At 51.0% G+C, this 24,926-nt stretch overlaps 1 protein-coding gene across 5 annotated transcripts in view; it reads left to right on the top strand.

Annotated features, from left to right (window-relative positions):
- GAS7 (growth arrest specific 7) overlaps positions 1 to 24,926 on the top strand; it is a 203,445-nt gene that overhangs the window by 101,085 nt on the left and 77,434 nt on the right. For 4 of the 5 annotated variants that reach the window (XM_021694760.2, XM_021694759.2, XM_021694763.2 and 1 more), the window contains exon 2: positions 17,678 to 17,798. In XM_021694760.2, the coding sequence (XP_021550435.1) occupies positions 17,678 to 17,798 (121 nt within the window). Of the gene's footprint in view, positions 1 to 3,448; positions 3,560 to 17,677; positions 17,799 to 24,926 lie in introns of those variants that run through there. The other variant, XM_021694761.2, reaches the window with a different exon arrangement.

The following is a 24,926-nucleotide window of genomic DNA, read 5'->3' as shown; positions in this document are numbered from 1 at the left end:
GAAGACTATCCATAAGCAAAACTCAAGGGACGTCTGGTTTGAGACACTGGGATCACCCCAAACCGTAAACCCCTGAGAATGTCTTTATGAGTTTTACGCACCCCGAGATATCCGTGTTGGTGCATCCTAAAGGATAAAACATTTGCGGGCCTCTGGTTTGTTCTGCTTAGCTCAGGTCAGAGCAGATTAGCCTCCTGGTTCATAAAGGCCCAGAAAGGTCTCTTGCCATTGGCTGGAGGCCATCCCGGGAACCGTGAGGACAATCTCTGTGTGTTGCCCATAGGGGTGCGTTATTGTCTGTGATTGTATCTGTTCATGAGTGTGGTGCAGTGTCCCAGAGTGGTGCCAAGGCTGAATAGCCTTAAAACTCTCCCCTCTTTGCTGCCATAAAACCAAAAAGTTATGGGCTGTGAGAGCTTCCATGGGTATTTTAATTCCATGAAACCTGAAGGACCCAGGGTGAAGGTCTTGGCTGTCCGGGTACAGGTGGGGTTTTGCATTTACCTTCTTGTGGGTGGGAGCCTGTGTTTACTCCTCTATTAAACAGGGACGATACTAGAAACCTCCTCGTTGGCTTGTTGGGTGAGTTCCATTGATACAAGGCATGTGACGCACTTAGGACGGCATCTGGCCCAGAGTGAGAGCTCAAGAGAGCTCATTGTCCCGGCCCCCCCCGCAGCGGATCGGAACCTGACAAGCAGAGAGGGGAAGTAGAGCCCCTCGAGCAGCCCACCCCAGGCTTTGAGAAGGAAGAGATGAGCTCTGCCTCTGGGGGTGGAAGGAAAAAGACCACAAAGGTGGGAGTTGATGTGTCCAGGGGGAGGCATGTTGCCATTGGCCCTCTGAGTGCACGCCCCCTCATCAGACAAGCCCGTGGTTGACATTAGGATGCTGGCTGTGCTGCCTCAGTTTCCCCAAGATTGAACACCAGATGGACCACAGTGAGCCATCTGAGCTGCCCCAGACTTATCGGCTTCACCAGCAGGCTGGGGAGACTTCTCTCTGGGTGTGTCCTTCGCATCTCCGGAGGTTCCGTCCCTGGGTATCCTATGATGTGGCTTATGTCACACTGGCCAGGGGCCCTTGATCTAAGCTATCTCTGTGGGTCCCGGACGTGTGTGTGTGTGTTAAAACAGACGTGACACCATTTTAACCATTTTTAAGATTACAAGATCTGTGGCATCAAGTGCCTTCACAATGTTGTGCAACCATCACCATCTACCTCCAGACTTTGTCATCTTGCTAACAGACTCTCACTCTGTCTCCATTAAACACTAACACCACATTCCACCTCCCTTCCATCTCCCCCCGGCCCTTGGCAATCGCCATTCTATTTTTTTTTTGGTCTCTCTGAATTTATTCTATTCTAGGCCCCTCCTAAAGTAGGATCCCACAATATCTGCCTTTTCATGACTGGGTTATCTTGTTTTGCCTAATGTCTTTAGGTTCATCTGCACCATAGTCTGGGTGAGAATTTCCTTTCTAAGGTTGAACACCATGCCGCTGTATACACGCCACATTTTGCTTATCCGCTCATCCATGAATGGACACACTTGGGTTGTTTCTAAATTCTTTGGCCGTCACGAAGAATGCTGAAGTACAACAGTACAGATAGCTGAGTCCCTACTTCTCCGTTCTCTTGGGTGTATACCTAGAAGTGGAATTGCTGGACCTATGGTAATTCTGTGTGTAACTTTTTGAGGAGCCGCCGTATTGTTTTCCACGTCGTCTGCTCCACTTTGCCCGCATCCTCGCCAATGCCTGTTCTTCTCTGACCTTTCTGGTTTTACTCATTTGTTGGTTGATAGTGGCCATCCTCATGGGTGGGAGGTGACTCCTCATTTGGGTTTTAATGTGTTTTCCCTAGTGATGAGTGATACGGAGCACCTTTCCATGTGCCCGTTGGCCATTTGTATATCTTCTTGGGAGAAATGCCCTTTGCCCATTTTTTGTGTGTGTCTAGGGAAACTTCTGCTCCTACTCTTTCAGCCACAAAAACAACTGCCTTTCCTGGGTACTTTGGTCCCCTTTGCTCTATGCTCAGTGTTTATGTGGATTTCTCTTAATCATCCCAACAACCTTTTGAGAAAGGCACTGCCAATCATCTCCCTTTTATTGAGCTCAGGGTCCACTCCTTCCTCCACTTGCAGCTCAGATGGCTCACTGTGGTCCATCTGGTGTTCAGTCTTGGGGAAACTGAGGCAGCACAGCCAGCATCCTAATGTCAACCACGGGCTTGTCTGCTGAGGGGGGCGTGCACTCAGAGGGCCAGTGGCAACATGCCTCCCCCTGGCATGGGGGAAGGTTCGAGGCCCCATGCTAGGTATCACAGCTAGTAAGTAGTGAACCCACAAGGGCTCCAGAGCCCTCTGACTCTGTCCCTAGGGATCGTTCTGATTTCCTAGCCCAACCCAAGGATCTGGCGCTGAACCCTCTTCATAAATACACAGTTCATCCATACATTTGAGAGAATGCTATTTATAGGAAACCCATCTAGACCTCGAGACTTTGCGGTCCCTCGGGAAAGCCATATTTACTAAGATATCAGTGCTCATTTCCTAAAATCACAAAGGTTTACATTGAAAGCAGACATAGAAATGTGTGGATTTGAAGTGCTAACCCTTCAGCTGCGCCAAAAAGCTGTCTGAGTGGAGTGATTCGATACATTCACGCAGGATCCAAGTCTCTTGTCTGAACTCATTTAGTTGGTGGGTGCCATATTGAGCTCAGGGTCCAGTCCTTTCTCCACCTGCAACTAACAGCTTTGTGATCCTCAAGCCCTTTTCCTCTGAGATGCATGGCATCGCCTCCCTGGTCACCCACTGTCTGTCCAGATTTGGAGGCAGCGAGGGCAGAGTGAAGACAGGGGACCCTCGTCTTGCCCTTCTGGGGCTTTTCAGCCCTGGATGGGTCTAACACGATGGTTCTCTGGGGGAGCATTCCCCATTCTTTGTAGGTTGGTTTTTATCTGGCCTCGGGTTCACACGGCTGGGGCCGAGGCCAGAGCCGTGACTTAGGGTTGGGAAGAAGTTGGCGGAACATTCCCCAGCAGGGCTTGGGCAGGCCCAGGGAGTCCCGCCTAAAATATAGTGGACAAAGGAGCTCTTGTCCCCAGGCCTGGGGGTGGGAGGCATCTGGTCAGTGACACAAGCTTGGCCATTGTGTGTCGTGACCTCGGCCAACTTTTTTTAGCTGAGAAAGGGGAAAAAGAGAGAGTGAAGGAAAAAAAAAAAAGCCTCCAGAAACTTCTCAACTGGGAAGTCCAGAATGCGTCGTTGATTTCCTCACAGGACCTGGGGCAGATTTGGAAGGAACTGTGCAATGTAGGGTGTTCTTTGTGAAAGAAGAGTAGCGTGCAAAGCCGCAGGAACGCCCTCTGGGGTGTCCCCGGCACTGACCCTTAGCACAGTTGTTTGCACCAGCCCCATTTCCCGCAGAGGGTGCCATGGAGAGGAAGTTGGCAGGGGCCTGGCCCTGGGTCTGGGGACTCCATGCACGGCCCAGGACTCTCCTCTGAGTTATTGGCAGCCCCGTGAGGAAGACTAGCTCTTGTCTGATGGTAAGAATCGATCCAATGGGCTCAGCTTTTTCTGCGTGTTTCTGAACTAACTTGGGTATTTTAGAAAGCGGTTCTGAGGACCTCTGAGATGGGGAGCTGAGAAGCCCTGGGGAGCCCAGTGTGCTGGGCAGGGGGGCTCCCGTAAAGCATAAAGAGCTGGGAGAAAAGAGGACTGTGTGAGATCGAGAACGGGGGAGGAATGAGATGTGATGTCAGAAGGGGTTGTCGGTGGAGGGAGCGGGGGGCAGCTCCCCGGTTACCTGGGCAGCAGTTCCGTGGAGGCGTGCGACCATATGGTGGCAGCATGGCTTGTGGGGACTGGCGGCCACATCTCGCCTCCTTCACTTCTCCCAAATCTGAAGCTTGGCTTCTACCTGTCTACCCACCTGCCGTCTGTGTGGCCCGGTTCTAGCTGGGACCGTCTACAAGGGAAAGCCTGTTCGGGGCTCCCCCAGGGAGTCGAGGATCTGCCCAGGGAGCCTGATGTTTATACTGTGGTTCCAGGCTGGGCTGGGTGCTTCTGTCCAGTTTGGTGGTGGCAGGGGTGGGCTGTGATAAGGGGCATGCATGGACGCTCTCTTGAGACTTAAGGGTGGAATAGCCTTATTGTGCCCACCTTCCTGCCTCTGGAAGTTAGACCACCCCCCCCCCCCCTTTCTTGGAAAGAGGGACCTCCCATCAGCCAAGACTCTAGTGACCACTCTCTGGAGGCTCTGGACAGCCGAGGGGGGGGTCTAGTTTGTATGGGAAGGCTCGTCTGTGTCTGCACATAGCCTTCTTCCAGGATGCTGTCTCCCGGCCACGGGGTCAGACAGCATCTGTAATTTTGGTGTGGCTTCTGATGGAGGCCTGAGCCTGTGCTCGTCACCCAAGGGCACCTGGAAAGTTCACAGCAGGGCTTCTCGGAGGTTAAAGCGCATCTGAATTGCCCAGGGACCTTTAAAATACAGAGCCGGGTGCTCGGGTGGAGCCTGGGACTCTGCATTTCTAGCCAGCTCCCAGGGGACAGCCCAGCGGCTGGTACACTTGCGGAAAGATGGTGTGTAAAGAACCCAGACCGATCAGTCACGTTCTGATGGAGTACTGGGGAGCGCTGGTGGGTTCTGGTGGGTCTGGCCTTGGCTGTGCGCCATAGCAGGGAGGTTCACAGAGAAGAAGGGATCAGCAAAGAAGCTGGACCCAGAGGAGGGTGAGAGCCCAGGGGAGCCTCTTGGCAGAGATGGAGGCATGCTGTGCCTGAGCCGAGGTGGAGTGTGTGTTCAGGTCCTGGCGTGCGTGCGTGGTGAACAGCTTATCTCTAGCAGGCTCAGAACAAGCCTGTGTTGCGGGGGGCGCCTGGGTGGCTCAGGTGGTGAAGCGTCTGCCTTCTGGCTCAGGTCATGATCTTGGGGTCCTGGGATCGAGTCCCGCATCGGGCTCCCTGCTCGGCGGGGAGCCCTGCTTCTCCCTCTGCCTCAGTCCTCCCCCTGCTTGTGCTCTCTTTCCCTCTCTCTCTCAAATAAATAAATAAAATCTTAAACAAAAAGAACAAGCCTGTGTTGGGTGTGGGGCGAGTTCCAGCTTCAGACACCGGGAAGCCCGGGGTCGCTGGGCAGATAGAGCTCAACTGCGTGTGGCTCTAGGAATGACAGGGAAGGGGCTGACATAGGCCATTCAGGGCAGAAGAACTCCCCGGAACTCGCCGTGTTGAGAGGAAGAAGCCCAGTGTTCAGGGGACCCAGTCTGCTGCCTGTGAACCCGTGTCTACACTTGAATGAGACTTTTCCCCTCTCACGAAACAGCACGTCCTTACATAGCAGGTGGACTAAGACCAACATCCAGAATCCTCGCGTCGTAGAAAAGAGAGCAAGAGAAACCAGAGAAAACCCTAGGAGACCATCTGGTCCGACTTCTGTATTTTCGAGATAAGGAAATCAAGGCCTCCCCGCAGAGATGAGGGGGTTGCTCAAGGCCGGCCCTCCCCGCTCACATCCCGCGCGTTCTCTGTGCAGGGGGGGGCCCCCAGAGCAGTGGTGGGTTCCAAGCATGTGACCTCACCTGAGCGAGCGACTTTCAGTTCCGTTCGTCTCCTCTGAACTTGCGGGGTCTGTTCTGAATGGAACAGAATGCTCGGTAAATGTGGGTAGGGGGTTTTCTTCAGGGGCTTGAGAAAGTGCTAGAAACCCTGGCATGAGGCATTCTGGGATCTTTGTACCTTAATACGAAAGGGGATTCGTTAGGATTTTCTCTTCTCCCCGCTCCCTCCACCCCCTGCTCCCCACTCCCCCCAATACCAAGTGTTGGCAAAATTCGCTTATTCCCCGGCTCTCTCCTCTGCAAAGGGAAATTGGATCAGGAATCATGTGGAGGGGTCCTCACCCTACCAGGAGCTGCCTAAGGAGCATGCTGCTGGTGCATGAGCCTCACATGTCCTTCGGAAGCATCTTCTAGGGCAGGGTAATCGGTATCTTTACCGATATATACTAGTGTAGAAAACCCAGGGTGCAGGGTTTTTTTTTTTAAGATTTTTACAATTTTTATCTTATTTATTTGTCAGAGAGAGACAGCGAGAGAGAGAACACAAGCAGGGGGAGTGGGAGAGGGAGAAACAGGCTCCCCGCTGAGCAGAGAGTCCGATGTGGGGCTCGATCCCAGGACCCCGGGATCATGACCTGAGCCGAAGGCAGACGCTTAACGACTGAGCCGCCCACGCATCCCTCCAGGGTGCGTTTTGAGATCCTTCAGGACGGAGGGAAGTGCTAACCCCCTAGCCCACCTCCTTCTTCTGACAGATAGGGACATTGGAGCCCTAAAGAGGCCGGGACAGTGACTCGTGGCCAAGGGGAGGAGAAGTCCGTGTTCAGCCTCCCCGTATGGGTTTTCGGTAACGCTCACAACTTCGTGAATCCTGGTTGGGGCATACATTTTAATAACTTCCAAGTTCCGTTAAATCGCTTTGCTTCACTGGGGTCTCAGACGCATATCCTTTCCATCTGTTCCACGTTGGGTTTGGCTGAGGAAATTTTCACTCTCTGGACCATGCAGCGGGGCTCCGGAGAGGTAATGTGACACGAATGTTCCTGTTCTGGCTCGGAGGGCTCCGTCCTCTTGTGTTTATGGGGTAGCTGCTTTTGCAAGCGTGAAATGTCCCTTGTGGTGGTTTGGGGCCCTGTTACGTGACATGTTCCCCAGGTCATAGAACTCCGGTGTCGGAGGGCTGGCAGCCCCTGGTTTTACAGATGAGGAGACAGAGGCCCCAAGAGGCCCAGGGAACTGCATGAGTTACAGCTCGCTGTCTGGGAACACATTCTCCTTGTGCCTAGGCCTGTGTGCTTTCTGCCGATGCTTCTGGCGTCCCGAGGTTGGAGGTACGATATCAGAATGGCCCACGCTATTTTTATCTGCCGGAGAAAGGGTAGGAGGAAAGGAGCCAACATTCCTCAAAGTGGAGAGTTTGAATAAAATGTCTCAGTTAATCACGAGCTGGTGAGCAGACTCATTCAGGTTTTCCTGCTCAGAGGCCAGAAGCCCAGACAGCCTGCGAGGAGCTCACCACCTTGCCCTTTATAACTTTGAAACATCAGGGCCGGACAGATCTTAGAGGTAGGACCAAAGTAACAGGCTCTCTTTGGGGTTTCTCAAGCCCCTCTAGGCTCCAAGATGGGGCGGCAGGTGCAACTTCCCATCTTATTCCTAGAGCTGTTCTCCATGTTTACAGAGCGCCTGTGGGAACTGCCTTCCCCCACGTGAGCCTGAACATGGCCATGAGGCCGTCGGGTACCTGCCCTAAACCTCAGTACGGAGCAGGACCGACACAGTTGTGTTGTTCGGTCAATACGGAGATTCTCCCAAGAGACGCTGAAGGGTGGGCATCTCTTGGTTCCCTGTCATGCTGTATGGGGTTGCTGGGCGGAATGCCACCAGCAAAAGCACGAGCCATCTCACATAGGAGATGTCTGCTGACATCCAGAGGTCCTCATTTTGTGCACTGTCTCCTTTGGAACCCTATTCATCAGCCCCTCTGTCTTCTATCTGGACGGCAGGTGCACCAGTAATAGAAGTGCCTTTCTCTGGTGTCCGTGGAATAAGGGCTCTCGTGGGAATGTGTGTAAGGCCCGAATAGAAGTCATTTCCTGCAGGATGGATTCCTTCCTGCCCTCCACTGCTTGACCCGCAGACACGTCAGGGCTGTGAAATGGCTTCTGACATGTTGGGGGTTGCGGGGGGCGGGGGTGGGGGCGTCCAGCTCATCCTTGCACTTTGCGGTATTGTTCGCAAGATTGTTTGTCCGCCCTCGCCCCACTGGAGACCCTGTGTTTTCCGGCTTAGCCAAGTTTCCCTGTGCGGGTTGACTTCCTGTGCCCTCGCAGAGACTACATTGTAATTGTGTTCATCAAAATTCCTGGTTAACCAGATCACTCCATTCCTTTTTAGGATCAGAAAATAAGAGTTTATTGTCCTGTGTCCTCTTCCCTGCCCTGTCCTGAAAAACAGGCCCCAGTGAGTCGATTGGTCCCAGGGAGGCACTGGGGGCTTATAGATGGCTCTTCAGGGTGGCCGGGACCCTTGCCAAGTCCTTCAGGAGCTAGACACGTGTGGGTGCTCGTAGCGGATTGGGCGGCGGGCACGTGGCTGGCAGCTCTGTTGGGAGAAACCCCCCAAGCATTGATGCCCACCAGTGGCTGCCAGGTGTAAAGCTTCCTCTAGCAGTTTTGTGGATGGAGGACAGTGATGGGGGGCGATGGGGGTGTCGGGGAAGGTAGCTGATGCCGGCAAGCGTGAATGTGGCAGACGCTCCCCGGGGGCTGGAGCTGGGGACCCCGGGTGAGTCACCCTCTGGGGACTTGTCGGTATGATCCATGAGGACTTGTCATGGGGGCCGAGGTCTGGCATGAGTGAGTGACAGATGCCAGCCACTAGGATGTGGATTATTGCTGCAAGCATGACCCCTTCCAGCCATTCACCCTGAGCGGGAGGCCCGAGGACACGTGGGTTGTATTGGGTTTGCAATAGTCCTGGGGACGTTTGCATTTAAGTGATTAAAGCCCGCTTTGGAAAGTTCCTTTAAGGGACTCAGAGAAGCCATGCCAAAAGGGGTTTCTACTAAGAGCAGTTTGAATACACACGTGAGGAGTTCTGGCAAAACCTCTCATGAGTCGGTCCCATTTCCTGAGAAATCTTGCCCTTGGAGGAGTGGAAAGGAAGAAAAGCATCCCGCCTGGCCCTCTCTGGCTTCTTGTTGGTAAAAGCTGGAGGTGGGCCTTACGTGCCTGACCCCCTCTTCATGCAAGGGTCCAACCAGAGTGGCCCAAGGGATGCAGAGATGCTCGGGTCAGGACTCCCTGTGGAAGCCGACTGCCCATGGGGTCCATGAAACGTGGCTGGAGATCAGACTCACAGAACCCCTGGATCCAAGAAAGGTCTGTGGTCCCCAAGGACCCTTCCCTTCTGTCACGGCCCCTCTGGCTGGAAACCTGTCATTACCCAGGAAAGCGGTGAGAGCAGATACTCAATGCCGGAGGTTGGGAGCAAATTGGCGAGGCCATCTGGACGGAGAGGAAGGAGGGACAGCCCCTTGTTGGGGTAGGAAGAGAGGCGTTCTGATTTCATTTCCCTTAGGTGCCCATGCTCTACTTTGTTCTACATCTTGATCTTTTCTAGTAGTATTCGGAATTTGTGATCCAAGCTCTTTCCTTGTTTCATACCGTATGTTTATGGAGAGTAGCGATATGTACACAGACTCTGTAGATTGATGACGATGATTTGCACATTTTTAAAGCTGCTTTCGGTGGTCAGCCTGGTACCTTTTTACCTTAATTCTTCACCTTTATTTCTCATCATCTCTCCCGCAGCTGTGGTGCATCTTCTAAAGCACTTCTGAGGAGGACACACAAGTCCCTGGACCCACTGTCTGCGGACCTATATTCCCTGAACCACTGTCCATAGAGAAACGTCTTCCTTCCTTCCTTCCTTCCTTCCTTCCTTCCTTCCTTCCTCCCTCCCTCCCTCCCTCCTTCCTTGATTTTATCCATTTTTTTTTTTTGAGAAAGAGAGCACAAGTAGAGGGAGAGGGAGAAGCAGACTCCCGGCCGAGCAGGGAGCCCGATGTGGGACTCAATCCCAGGACCCCTGGGACCACGACCTGAGCCAAAGGCAGACCGCTCAACCGACTGAGCCACCCAGGCGCCCCGAGGAACGTATTTCCATGGAAGACCGCTCGGACACGTAGCAGGGTCTCGGCATTTCCCATAGGACAGTCCAGAAGTACCTTTTGAAATGCAGTTACAGAGAAGCCTGTGACCAACTTTATTTATTTTTTTGCTCATTTATTGGGGACACCCTTCTCCTACGCAGACCGTTACGGGATGATGTATTTACATCATTCACGGTGTGCCTGCCGTGGGCTTACAAAATCCATTTTGCGTGCAGCAATGTGGGACCAGCCATGCTGCACATACGTGTCTCCTTTTAGCTGAGGAAAGTCCCTCTCCCCCGCCCCCCCGCCGTATCAACCATGGTTTATCATTTCTTTTCTCTTCTTCAGGAGCACCTAGCATCTGTATCTTGCCTTGTTTTTCTGGACCTCTGTTTTCATTTTTTTGTGCATTTCCTTTGCATTCCAGGAAAAATTCTTACATTGGCTTTGTACGTAACTAATGCTTTCCTTTTTATTTTTTTTCCTTTTTGCAAGACTAATTCCACATTGTATTGCAGCCCACGTGGACTTCCTCTGTCGCTGCCTCCTAAGTTTCCCTACAATTTTGTTAATTTCCTTTCCCCTTTTTATAGTATGTGTTTCCTTTTTCCAGGCCACTTGCCTTGTTTGCATTAGTTTGTCCTATCCTTATGATTTTTTTGCTGTTGTATCATAGATGCTCTATTTTCCTACCTTCTATTGAGGTTGCTGAACACTTTTCTGGAATTTTCCGTCTGGATACCATATGAGGTCATGGTTAGAAGTTTGTGCCTCCCTGGAGGCTTCTGGATACTGTTCCCCGATTTATTTTCTGCAGTGAAGGAAACTATGTTATCTTGTCTTGCCCCACCTCCCTGTACGCAAGGTCGAAGAGTCCATTCATTGGGATCCATTAAGAGCTGGGATTCGGAAAAAAAAAAAAAAAAAAAGAGCTGGGATTCGTTACAGGTAGGGCACACGTCGCTTGGATTGTCATTCTGTCTACTTGTTTGGTGAAAACCTCACATCTCTTTGGAGCTAGTTTCTAACGATTCCAAGTTTCCATTGGTCCCTCATTTCCTCTGTCCCTCCAGCCAGTGTTCTGGGCACTGGGCCGAGACTAATGCTAGGGACAGCATGGACGTGGCCACGTCTTCCTGAACCTTACAGCCTGTTTCTCTGTTGTGTGGTCTTTCCCCCTTTTCCTCTCACCGGCCAGGTCTCCAGATCTTTCCCTGCCAGCCTAGAAAACTACCCGTGAGGACTTCACTTCCCAGGGTGCACTGAGCCGTCGCCGGGGTCCCTTACTTCCTCCCCAGCTCTCTCCTCTGTGAGTCGCTCTCAGACTGGATAGAAAGGCTGCCAGAGCTGGAGAGACGGGGACTTTCTCACCTGTGAGACAGAGGGAAGGTGTCCCATACTCTTAGAGGTGCAGATCCTGAGGCTGGCGGCATCACCGTGGGAGCTGCTTCCTGCTTTGTGTCTTAACACCCATGGCCAGGGGAGATGACCTTGCCTTTGGTAGCCGTTCCCAGCTTTGTGTCGGGTCTCTCCACCCCGAACAGGTGTCCCGCAGCAAGGTGTGGCGTGGACGTGACTCTCCAGTCCCCGGCGCATCCGGGTGGCTCGTTTGCAGCCCCCGTTGAGGGACAGCGAGGCCAGCCCTGGCCCCCGGGGTCCTGGACTGCTCAGGGCGCACCAGTATCAAAGCCGTTCCCGGGGACTGGTGCTTCCCAGGCACACCTGGCCAAGGCCTGGCTGCTTCCGGGTGTCCTGGCTGGCTGTGCGTTTGGGAAGAGAGAACTTGCTGGAGAGTTCTTTGTGGAGGAGCCTTCAAGCAGTGCTCATTAGCAGTAATTGCCATGGCAACGGGTCTGCCAGAAAGTGGCTCGTTAGGCTGACAACTTCAGAGATGTTATATATAGATCTGGGTGTGGGGGGGGGGGGGGGTGGGGGTGTGGGGCCCCGTGGCTATGCCTTTCTCTGGAGCTCCTATTGCTTCTGGGCTTGGGGTGTGAGAAGACGCAGAATGGGGGGACCTTAAAACCGGCTGATCTGGCTGCCAAAGCATTTGATGACCGCCCGTGACCGTGTCAAGTACTGTTGGCTCCCATCTGCAGAAGGTGAGGCTCAGGTGTTCCCAGAAGCCTCCTGAGGGGGAAGGAGTCCCCAGCTGAACTTGACGAGGGGCGGGGGCCGGTGGGGGGCTGGGTGTGGGGCTTGGCAGTGCCTGGCGACTCTGCAGAGACCAGATGGAATCCCTCTTAGAAGAAGTCTCCTCTGAAGGGCTTGGGGATGGCCACCTTTTCCTTAATAAATAAGTGGCCATGCAGCTAAGCACTGTCTTTCTATAAATTGTGCTTATTAAAATTTTATGTTCCCAGTTTTGATTTCAGAAGCACGTTTTCTCTCGAGTGTTTTCTCCAAAGCTGCACACCAGCCTGTTCTGAGTTCAGTGGGCATGAGGCTCCCCTAGGATGCATGTTGAAAGGCTGCTTCGCAGGCTCCAGGTTGACCTGGCGTTTGGAGTGGGGCTCTGGAATCTGCATTTTTAACGCACATCCCAGGGGACCGAGGGGGCGGGGCGGTTTCCAGGGACCGCACTTTGAGAAACACTGCTATAAGCGGGAAGGGGGATTTTGTTTTCAATCTCTGGGTGACTTTCCTGTGCTTGCCTGCTCTTTTTTCTTCCCCGGGGAGGACCATTAGCCATCAATAAGAGGAAAATTTCTTTGGTGGTGCTGTTTTAAATAAGGAGACAAGGAAGTTAGCCTGCAGCCGGGAACGTGACTGCTTGGGTGTGGGTGGTGGTATTTCTGCTCATCTCCCAGGAAGGCATATGCTCATTTGGAGACTGTGAGACAGGCAGGAGAAGCAGGCCTGAGTTGTCACCCTCCTTGGTGGGAGCTGGGGTATCAGGTGGTCTAGGTGAAGACGTAGAGCCTCCCCTGGCCAGCTGGGGAGAGATGGACAAGGAGGGTAGCCTGGATGTAGGTAACTGGACAGAAGTCTCTAGGACAAGGTAGTATTTCAAAGCTTGGGCTAATCATTTGTTTAGCTGTGCAGCGTTGGACGAGTTATTACATTCTCTGAGTCTCAGATTCCTCATTCTTTAAAATGGGAACATGGCAGGTTTAAATTGTCAAAACTAGAGATAAGTGTATAAAGCATCTGGCCGGGTCCTTGGAGCACTATCAACATTTGGTGCATGATAAAAGTCATCATCGATGGACGCAAATGGGATCTGAGCGCGTATGTTTCCTGATTACTGGCTAGTTTAGGGCTCTGAGTCGTCTAGAAGCCTCCTGATACTCTGTAGGAAATAGGGTGAGGGTGTACATGCACAAATGACTCCGTTTTGGAGGGCAGGAGATCCATAGTTACCTTCAGATTCTCAGAGGATGGGTCTCCGTGAACAGTTGAGCAGGTTGTTGACTGAACAAGGGGACCCGAGGGAGGCCGAAATCCAGCCCTGTGCTCAGGGCGATGGCCCATCTGGATGAAGACGCAGTGTTTTAGGATTCCCACAAAGCCGTGATATGCATCAGGTTAAGAATTTCTGAGTTGGGGCGCCTGGGTGGCTCAGTTGGTTAAGCGACTGCCTTCGGCTCAGGTTATGATCCTGGAGTCCCGGGATAGAGTCCCTCATCGGGCTTCCTGCTCAGCAGGGAGTCTGCTTCTCCCTCTGACTCTCCCCCGTCTCATGCTCTCTCTCTAGATCTCATTCTCTCTTTCAAATAAATAAATAAAATCTTCAAAAAAAAGAAAAGAATTTCTGAGTTGGAGAAAACTGCCTTTACTCTCTCCGCTCACTCCCACTCGCTCGGATCTTGTTCATTGTAGGTAGGGCCCCCATCTCTGGGCCCCTGTCACCTCTGCTTCTCGTTCCTCTTCCCATGGGAAGGGGCTGCCAAAATGGAAGGGGAGAAGCCACGGGACTAGGGAAGGGAAGGATTTAACTTGAAGGGAACAAATTAGAAGAGTAAGTTTGACAGAGATCATAATTACTGGGTCGTTAGTCACACTGCATCGTCTTGATGGCTGGGGGGCAGCTCTCCCATGAGCCCCCCTCATGACCATGAGCGATGAGGTAGTGTGGGTGCTTTGGGCCTTTTCAATGAGAGAGAGCCTGCAGGTGGGGATTCCAACTTCTGCCCCCTCCACAGCTTAAAAACGATTTTTTTTTAAATGGTAAAATTCACCTGACATAAAATTTATCCCGAGTGATATTTATACATTCGTAGTATGGTGCAACATTTCTATCACCCCAAAGAGGAAACCCTGTACCCGTCCTGCCCTCCCCCCCAGCCCCCGGTGACCCCGCTCATCTGCTTTCTGTTTCTGTGGATTTCCCTCTTCTGGGCATTTCGTGTAAATGGAATCGCGTGCGTGGCTTCAGGGCTCATCCACGTGGTAGCGTGGAGCAGAGCCTCCTTCCTTCCGACGGCTGGGTATTTCTTTGGATGCACCGTGTTTTGTCCTTGGTCCCGTCTGCCCTTTGGTCATTGTGGATAAGGCTACTCAAACGTGGCTTTACCGGTGTTTGAGCGCCCTTTTCAGGTCTCTTGGATACGTCCCCAGGTGTCTCCGCGTCTTTTGACTCCTGATGTGTTTCAGGCCACCAACTGGGGGAGCTTCTTTCTGGGAGAGAGCCAAGGCAAGGGGACTGTGGCGGCCTCGGGGGGATGGGGGCAGAGCACAGTCAGGTGACAGGCAGAGCGGGGAGCTGTGGTCATGCTGGAGGGGGATGTGGGGACGGCCTTGGCAGCGTTGGCCAAATTAGGAAGCAGGCTGAGTTGGCCCTGGTGTCCTCTTTCCACCCCTTCTATTCCAGCGCCTCTTGGCCCTTCCTGGCTCAGTAGCAGAATGTGCTTCCCCCACAGGCACCTTCTATAGGTTCGGGCATGGGGGGTCCAGCATTTCCTAGATGGGTGAGACCTCAGGGTGGCCGGTCATAGTGCCTCCTTGGTCATCAGTGTCCTCCAAGGGAAGCCAGAGCTTGTTCTGAGCCCACAGAGTCAGATAAGTCCCCTAGGGTCGTTCTCAAGAGAAAAAGCACCGTGCAGCCGTGGAGACGGGGCAGGTGGCCTTGTTTGCTGTCTGCCAGGTGGGGGCATGACGGTCGGAAGTTTGCCCCACTCACCCAACCAGCCCTGCTTACTCCTTGCACCCACCCAGCCTTCTCCGAAGAGCCAACTGGTCAACCTCTGAACGCATGCCCTCCGCAGCAAGTGTGTGCTTGCCTGCTGAGTTGCAGAGTCTTGGAGACAGGCGTGGTGGGGCAGGCTGAGGTGTGGGCACCTGAACTTCACCTCTCAGTGGGCAGAGGCCGTGTGAAGCTTGGTCTCGCTGGGCACTTACACATCCCCTCCTGCTGGGACCCCTCCGTCAACAGAGCGTTCCTGGTGACACGCACCCTTCTAGGTGCCTTCCACGACAGAGCTCCTGTCCTCCTCCTCTGTTGTGTAGACGTGTAGATAAATGCAGTGGCTGAGTCACTTTCCTATCATGCGGCTGCTCAGCGGCTGAGTCAGGATTGAGGCCCAGGCTGGAGGACTGTTTCCACGGTGCTTCTGGGTCCCTCTCTCCTCTACCCTATTTCTGGCCATGTCTGTCTCTGGTCCTTGCTTAATACCTTTAACAATTTCCCATTCCCTCCCAGGCTGCTGGGAGAAACACCAACACAGCCTTCCCATCTTGGATCCTCGAAGACTAGCAGAAGCAGCCTGGCATCGTACCCTCTGGTTCTAGAATATTTCTCTCTTAAGTTAAGCCTCCTCACCTCCCTATTCCTGTGTGACCCCCCCAGCCCCACTCAGCCAAGATGCACATCTCCTGTGTGGGATATTTTATACACGTGTGCGTGGCATGCACACGCCCACTACTCATCCCGAGATTCTGTGTGCGTGTATTTGGACCACCTTGCAATCCGGGAGAGGCCAGAGCTGGTGTCTGGAGGCCCAAGTAAACACGCTCAGTGGACGTGTTCTGTTGAGATCTCCTGGCTGGTGCTTGGCGCCTGGTAGTTTAAAAACCTCCTCCCAGGGGCGCCTGGGTGGCTCATGGGTTAAGTGTCTGCCTTCGGGCTCAGGTCATGATCCTGGGGTCCTGGGATCGAGCCCCGCGTTGGGCTCCCTGCCCAGTGGGAAATGTGCTTCTCCTTCTCCCTCTGCTTGTGCGCTCTCTCTGTCTCTCTCTCTCTCTGCCAAATAAATAAAATCTTAAAAAACAAAACAAAACAAAACAACACCTTCCATACTGAATCCGAGGCACTGCGGGTTGACAGCTTTTAACCATGGTGGCCACGGGGAGGCCGTGGTTACTCAGGGTCCCAGGACCATCTAGGATGGACCCGGTCCCTGGTGAGGGCGTGCCACAGGCAGAAGTAGCTAGTTTTGCAACCTTCAGACAATAGGAGAGCAGGGCGGGCAGGGAACCTCATGTCCGTACTGCTTGCTTTGGATCTGTTAGCTATTTTTCCTAAGTAGCCGTCATTAGTGACCAAAACTTCCCTGGTGGGCATGGCGGAGAGCTGCCAGGGACATTCCGGAGCGGAGTATTGTTTTTTGTTTTTGTTTTTGTTTTTAAGATTTTATTTATTTTTTGACAGAGAGACAGCGAGAGAGGGAACACAAGCAGGGGGAGTGGGAGAGGGAGAAGCAGGCTTCCCGCGGAGCAGGGAGCCCGATGTAGGGCTCGATCCCAGGACCCTGGGACCATGACCTGAGCCGAAGGCAGACGCTTAACGACTGAGCCACCCAGGTGCCCCTAGGAGCGGAGTAGTTTTTAATACATCTGAACTGAGTCCAGCTTTGCTGAGAAATTCACGGCCCCTCTCCCTGTGTGGTTGAATCCACTTAGCTATCTTCAGAAGGTACAGCCATTGTGTGGGCTAATTTGGACCCTCTTTCCTTATTTTTAAATGTTCTTTAGCTCACCACTTATTTTTGTTGTTTGAGGGACATTTAGATGCAAGAGATAAGTAAAAGGGAGAGGAGAAAATTTGCGCCTCATGCCACCGCCGGAAGTCACCTCTCTTGTAGGCTCTGTGGGTTCACCTGCTTTCTCTCCCTTACACACACATATATATTTTTCTCTTATTTGTATTTTTTAAGAAGAGGACTGCTCTTGATGGTCAAAAGATTAAACCAGGGCGCCTGGGTGGCTCAGTCGGTTAAGCGTCTGCCTTCGGCTCAGGTCCTGGAATCGAGTCCCGCGTCGGGCTCCTTGCTCAGCTGGAAGTCTGCGTCTCCCTCTGTCCTTCCCCCTGCTTGTGCTCTCTCTCTTTTCTCTCATGCTCTCTCTCTCAAATAAATAAATAAAAATCTTTAAGGAAAAAAAGATTAAACCACACATAAGTGCACAAAGTACACATGATGGAAAGGGAGCTGTGGTTTGGGCGTGGGTCCTGGTTCTCTCCAGATCCCCCAGAGAGATTTGGACAGTGGACCAGAAAAGCGCCCCCCGCCAGCCCTTCATCCGTTCTCGGCGTGGTTATAGAAGGCTTCAGATCTTGCTCTGCTGAGACTTGGGTTAATTAACTTCTGGTAGGTTCGCACAGCAGGCCCTGGGCCTCGCCCGCTGCTGTACGTGGGGGTCCTGGGGGTCCAGGCTTTGGATTCCACAGTGGGCGTGCTCAGAGGACAGGGGGCTGCCGGGGAGAAGGCCCAGCTCTGCTGACTGTCCTCTGTGGGAAGCCGTCCCTTCCGTGGTGGCTCTGAAACAGCAAGCGCTCCTCACACCTCACGCTCGGGCAAGCCCCCAAATCCCACGTGTGTGGCCTGTGACCTCCTCCCCCCAGGGAGGCCAGTGGGCCACCTCCCGTCCCTGCACCCCCAACCGCGTCCCCAGCATCGGCTCTTCCAAAGTGACTTCAGCTGCTTCCGACTGCCTGGTCCCAAACTGATTGCAACCCAGTCACCGAAATGCCCGGCATGCGTGACCTTTTCTCTCCTCTTCCGCAGAAGCCTGGAATGGTCCCCCCTCCTCTCGGAGAGGAAAGCCAGATTGTTGTCCTTCCACCTGGCTGGCAGAGCTACCTGTCTCCTCAGGGCCGCCGTTACTATGTCAACACGGCCACCAATGGTGAGTCCCCCGCTGGGGAGCATCCTGCACCAGCCCCCGCCTTTCTGTCCCCCTCTCGCCTCTCCCAGTGGTTAGACCTTTTCCTCGGAAACCGGCCTCAGAGGCTGCGGTGGGTTGGGGCTTTCCCCCCATGGTGCTGGGCGTTGGGGGTCTGCGCTGGATCGGGAAGCCCACCCTTCGGGGTCGGGGGCCGGGGGGGTCCTCCCTGGAAACTCACAGCCGCCCCTGGGCATCTCTGTTGAACCCAACCTCACGGTCTAGGGCTGTTTTCCGAACTGGGATCTCAAAAGGTTTTTCTCTGGTCAACAGCTGGTTTGAGTCAAGTTAACCAGGTTTGGCTATTGCGTGATTATCTTGGAACATGGAATGGGCTGATGAGACAGACAGAAGCTCCCAAAAGAGGGTTGCAAGCGAGGGATTTCCCTAACTTCACCACACATTGCTTACTCTTCCCCGCAGTAGCTCACTGGCTGGCATTTCTTGGAATGTCCTTTGGGAAATGTTGGGGCTACTTAAGGATTATTTATTCTAATAGATAACACAGGTCCCATGTGCATTTCTGAGTTGAGTTAGGACCACACCTCCTTGTCTCCAGTGACTGTGGGCTTCCTGGGCCTTCACAGGGACCCCAGGACCCCAGCAGGAGGGCTCTCGAGTGGGCCGCAAGAAGGCTGGAGAAGGTTTATAGAAGGAGGAGCGGCAGGTTCTCTAGCAAGGTGGTCTTGGGCGGGGTAGGCCAGTGTAGCTAAGAGCTCTGTCTCTTGACCTCATGCCTCCCCAGAGGATGGAAACGCAGGTTAGATGTGGGGGGCATCGAAGATCTGTGTGCCAAGGCAGGATGCGAAATCTAATCCTTGTCCACGTGTTGGCTCGGACTTCGCCCCTCACTTCCCCTGTCTGCATCCACCTGACTTTAACTGGAGGACCAGCTGCTCTTTAGAGGGAGTAGCAGAGAAAGCAGTTCTCGTCCCCGGGCAACCGGCCTTCCGCAGGCTCGAGGGGCGCGTTCCAGCTGAAGAGGTAACTGTGGTTTCTAGGAAAAGGGAAGTAGAACTATTTCTGGTCATTCTAATCTTAAGCTTCCTCAAAACAAACACATGAGGAGCTCTGCGCTGTTAGTGGCCTTTGAAGTTTTAGAGGAAAGTGTATATATGCGCAGCTCCCATCTGTGAAATGCAGAAATTGGACCACATGATCCTGAGATCAGCAAGGCTTTGGGCCTATTCTCATCCGGAATTAGCCACGCTGTTGCAAAGGGGCTGGAGGTGGGTGAGTGGTAAAAGAGGCTTTCTAAAAATCTGCATTTTTGTCTTTTTTTTTTTTTAAATTAGAGAGTGGTATATTCTTGGTTAAAAAAAACTCAATGGGTACCAAAAAAAAAAAAAAAGAAGAAAAAGTAAAAATCCCTGGTTCCACTCCCTAAAGCTATTTATCATGCATATAGCCCTCCAGATATTTGTATATTCTCTAACTGTCCGAGCATTTGCATGCTTATGCTTTATAATACATTGGAAACACGATCCATGTTCTAGAAATTGCTCGGACAGCGTACTGTGGCCATCTTTCTATACACGTACATGTTAGTCCAGCTCATTTTGTAACCTGCCGTGGGATAGCCTGTTGCAAGGGTATGCTACTGTTAATTTAACTCTCCCCTCTTCATTCACCAGATATTAAAGTCCCATGTTACAGTAACTGACAGGATGTGGCAGGTTTTTTTTTTTTTCTGAGGCCCAGACTTTAGCACGGGCTTGGGGGCAGTGTCCGGGGATATAGCGATCCCAAGACGTTCTAGGTCAAACTGGCTGGCAAACTTTTTTCTGTAGAGAGCCAGGTACTACGTTGGTTTTGTCCTTGAGGTTCCTGTGGTCTCTGTCACCACTCCTCAGCTCTCTCCTTGTGCAAAAGCAAACCCACGAGTGTAGCTCTGTTCCAATAAAACTTTATTTACAGACACTGGAACATGAATTTCAAATAACTTTTACATGTTTTTTTTTTTTTTTCTTTTGATTCTTTTTCAAGCACATTTTTCTTTTGATTCTTTTTCAAGCATCTTTTTTTAAAGACTATTTATTTGAGAGAGCGAGAGAGAGAGAGCACAAAGCAGGAGGGGTAGGGGCAGAGGGAGAGGGAGAAGCAGGCTCCCCGCTGAGCAGGGATTCCCGACAACGGGGCTCGATCCCAGGATCCTGGGACCATGACCTGAGCCCAAGGCAGACGCTTAACCGACTGAGCCACCTGGGCACTCCCCCCTTTTTCAAGCACTTAAGACGATCTTGGTTCAGGAGTTCACAGGCTCTGTGGTAAGGAGTGGGGGTGGGCCCTCACGCTATGACTCCGGCTCTAGGCTCTCTGTTATCTCTGGTAGGACCCTCCTTACCCTTCCCCACCTTCTCTGGTATGTTCACAGTCATCCTGGCTTCTTGGTCTTGCGTTCTAGATACATGCTACTTTTATGCACTATTTCATCCTCATCTGTTGGATTGATTGATTCATTCATTCAACAGACACTTACTGGGCCTCACCCAAGTCCCAGGCCAACTGTTGGATGCTGGGGATATAATAATAATAATAAAGAAGCATCCCTCCCCTCGAAGAGCTCATCTTCTTAACATTGGAAGCAGATTTGAAATGAATATGTATTTGATTACCCTTACGAGCAGGGCTGTGAAGGAGAAGCCCAGAGTGTTTTGAGAGTGCATTCCAGAGAGACCCCGGAGAGATCAGGGGAGGCTTCTTGGAGGAGGAGACACCCTGCAGCTAAGATGCAGGAGGGCTGAGGGCTGAGGAAGGGGTTGGGGATGGGAAATGCCTTTCTGAAGGCAAAGCCATAGTCAATGCTGGGAGGGATCGTGTGCAGACCCTGAATAGGATATTAAGGATTTTGTTCCTTAGCCCAAGGGCTGTCTCTCTGATTCTCCCTTGGATGACTCAGGGGACACCTGGCTAGAGATGAGAATCTGGGGAGCCATGTGGGTGCTTGGCTTGGCACGCAGAGAGCAGAATGGATTTCACTCCTACTTGCCCCCTTGGCCTGGCATCATTGTGCAGTGGCCAACCTATACAACCACACATGGCGGCCCAGAATTTTCATTCAGTCAGCAGAGAAACAAGGCCGTGAAATGCAGGAAATCACCCAGGGCGAACATCTAGGAGAGAGCCCTGCAGAAAAACATTTAAGGGAGGGGTGAAGGAGACTTTGAAATAATTGTCAGAGATAAGAAGAATCCAGGAGAAGTAAGGCAATATCGTGAAAGGCAGAGGAGAAAAGATTAAGAAGGGACATTCAGAGACAGACTGAAATATAGATCAGACTTACGGTAGAGGTGATATTTTAAATCACTGGGGGAAGCACAGATTATTTAATAAATAGTGTTGGGCCAGATGGCTAACCGGAAGTTTCGGTGGGTAAGTTCATGCAATAGTGCTGTTGTTTTCATATAAACTCAGCAAGGCCATCAAAGCATGCTTTAGGAGACTCTGGGAAGTCCCCAACTCTCCTTATCTCCCCATGGTTATATCTCTCCAGGGTGTTTTGTCATGCAAAGGGGCCCTGAGCTTGGGCCCCAGGAACCCCAGGGGTTCTGGTATCAGGACAGGCTTGTGCTATATTCCCACCAGAATTTGACTATTGCCAAAAATGGGGTTGTGTTTAGTTTCTGGATATTGAGCTATTGCTAATATCCTATCCTTTTCAGGGACCTAAGTTAGTGTTAAGGGGGACCTCTTATTTGTATAACAGGTAATTGCATTTCAAGAGATGGAGCTCAGTGTTGTTTAGTTCTCTTAATAACTGGAAGGCCAGAAATCCTTTCCAGTTATTAATCGCTTAGCAGTGATATGGTCATAGCTGTTCAGGTCCTCTTTTTGGAGACGTGGAGACGTGCTGACTTTAGATACCGTTTAGGGTATATTTTACAGTTTGGACATTGAAGGGGTATTTCAAGCCAGTAATGAAGGCCAAGATTAGTTTTGTGTAATGTATGAGTCAATATTTTATCTCTTATGTATTAGTCTTTGTACACTTTAAATCCAATAGCTTCATTTATTTATGTTTTTCATTTCTAAAGGAAGAAGATCACTTGAGGGGGATGTCTTAGCTCTCCTTCTCTAGAAAGCAGAGCCTGAGGCAAGGATTAAGTATTAACACTTCATTTAGGCTGTATAAGCCCAGAGCAGTGAGAGTGGGTAAGAGAGGGAAGATGTCACATGATGCTGGCTAGGGTTGATAGTGAACCGCAGAGAGATCCAATAGGTCTGTTCAGGTCTCACCCAGCAGGTGTGTTCACTTCTCTGGAAGGGTTACAGAGAAGAGCCATGCCTTTGAGTAGTCCATGGGAAAGCAGAGGTATCTGATCTGCTCACCTCCCTCTCATCTCCTATTTCCTGTTGGCCAAACTTCTCCCCCTTGGAGAGCTATTTCCTCCACCCTTTTGGGTTGTATCATCTGGCCCCCAGAAAGCCTGACTCCAACCCCACAGAGTGATGCTTCATCCAAGCCCTAGGTGGATGGTCAGTGGAGCATCCAAAATAGAAGGAAGCAATTGATGGAGCCTTGAGAAAGAGCCCAAGGTCTGTGTCCCAGTGCATGGACACCTAAAGCACTGAGTTTGTGGTGTACATCTAACTCTTCTGTCAGATTTTGATGATTCGAGTGTTCCCGGAGTTTCACTGGCCAATGACTTTTACTCCACAGTCACCCTAGGGAGGACCTTCCAAGTCATCTCAGCAAACTAGGGCCCTTGGGCCAAATTCAGCTCGCAGCCTATTTTTGTCAATAAAGTTTTATTGAACACAATCATGGAGCCAAATTCAGCCTATTTTTGTCAATAAAGTTTTATCGAACACAGCCATGCTTTTTTGTTTGCCTGTTGTCTAAGGCTCCTTTCGCACTATGATGGCAGAGTAGAGACCAGACATGGTGTGGTGACAAAGCCAGAAATATTTACCGTCTGGCCCTTGAAAGCAAAAGTTGGATGATCTCTGGTTTAATAAATAGAACCCATCCATTTTACACATGAGGAAGTGGAGCACCAAACCCCCCCCCCCCCGCCCCCCCCCCCCCCCCGCCACCGTGTGGGACAGGAACTTGATCCAAGTTACCTGGCCATTCATAAGCCAGGCTGTGCCCGGATCCCATCTTTCCATCCTTTATTTTTACTCACTGCCTCAGTATTCAGGAGAATGGGCATAGGGGGTGGTCACTTAATTTGCAATAAGGATAACTGAATTCACGAATTAGCAGGAAAAAAAATCTGAAATGACATTTATTTTTAAGAGAAACACAAGTATCTTCTTTGAGCATCAACTGAAACCCAGGGGAACTAGGAGTTGTATTTTAAGCTCTTTTGATAAAGCATCCCTATGTATAAATGTTTTATTATGTTTGTGAGTGAGGCTTGGAGGAATATACTAGGATTTGAGCTTTTGGAGTCATTTGCCAAATAGCCAGTGCTTTTCTTGATTTCTTGTTTTAATTTTTCTTTAAATGAGTAGATTCCCACTTAACTTTATTACACCAGGAGCTAATGTGAGTTTCTGGGTAAGTTTTCCAGTAGAACACTTTCCAAAGCATTCTTTGAGCTTTTCTTTGTTACAAATAATTGGATACTTTTCTAGCTCCCCGGATGGAACAGCCCTAATAATTCCCTGTTAGTAAAGGTTGCCCTGGGAAACTTCTACACCCAGAAGCATCTATCTGTTTTCTTACGTCCGTCTGCACTGAACAAATGTGAGATGAGAAAGATGCTTTTGTTTGGCACATTCAGTTGATTGAGGTAGCTCTGTGTGTGTGTGTGTGTTCGTACATGTTTTCTTATTTTGGCTTTATTATTTTTATTTAACGGACTCTAGTGCAAAGCTGTTAGACTTTAAAGCTTACTATTAATTGGCTTCTGTGTGGGTTTTGTTTTTTTTTCTTGCAGAAAATCCATTTTAGTTTGTTTGTTTGTTTTTTTTTTTTTAAAGATTTTATTTATTTATTTGACAGAGAGAGACACAGCGAGAGAGGGAACACAAGCAGGGGGAGTGGGAGAGGGAGAAGCAGGCTCCCCGCAGAGCAGGGAGCCCGATGCGGGACTCGATCCCAGGACCCTGGGATCATGACCTGAGCCGAAGGCAGTCGCTTAACCAACTGAGCCACCCAGGCGCCCCCATTTTAGTTTGTAACATTAAGGTAACACATGCACAACACATTCCTCACATCTCAGCTGTTCTCAGGACCGGTCATCTCTTGGAATTTTGGCAAATGCCGAGTGGGTTAGGGAGTCATGCACACAGCCAGTACGTGGAAGACCCATAAAAAAATCAAAAGACAAAGAAGACAAAAGGAATTTACTGTTTATTGTATTCTAGGAAGTTGAGTTACTCTGAAAAGGCTGCTTACTGGTCAACAGTGTAAGAACCGTCCCATTGGCTGGTTGGTGGGGTTGCCGATGAGCAGCAAATTGTTCAGATACGGAAGTGAAACAAAAAGGGAGTGTGTGGGTTATGACCCAGCAATTCCACTCCTAGATACGTACCCAAGAGAATCTAAAACATGTGCACACGAAAACCCATACATGAGTGTTCATAGTGGCATTCTTCACAGTGGCCAGAAACAACCCAAATGTCTACCACATCATAAATAGATAAACAAAAGATGCCATATCCCAACAGTGGGAGATTATTCAAGCATAAACAGGAACAAAATACTAGTAGACACCTGCTACTACGACAAGGATAACCTTGAAAACATCATGCTAAGTGCAAGAAGCCAGACACACAAAACCACATACAGTATGATTCCATTTACACGACAGACCCAGAATAGCCAAAACCATAGACCCGGAAAGTAGATTCGTGGTTTCCAGGAACCGGGAGAGGGGGAGAATGGGAGTGACTCTTGATGGGCATGGGGTTTCATTTTGAGATGATGAAAGTGTTCTAAAATTAGATAGTTTTGGTAATATTTGCGCAAGTCTGTGAATATACTAAAAACCACTCCTGTTATGTGCTTTTTAGAGAGAATTTTATGGGATGTAAATTACATCACAGTAAAAATAGTCATGTGATGTCTCGTTTGGGGATTCCTTCTGCCTGATTCCCAAACTTTGGTGGGCATTAGAAGCACCTAGGGAGTTTGTTAAA

This window comes from Neomonachus schauinslandi, chromosome 15 (assembly GCF_002201575.2).
Source record: "Neomonachus schauinslandi chromosome 15, ASM220157v2, whole genome shotgun sequence".
NCBI classification, from domain to species: domain Eukaryota; kingdom Metazoa; phylum Chordata; class Mammalia; order Carnivora; family Phocidae; genus Neomonachus; species Neomonachus schauinslandi.
Note: the sequence above shows the minus strand (reverse complement) of the source record. Positions and strands in the feature narration are given on the sequence as shown.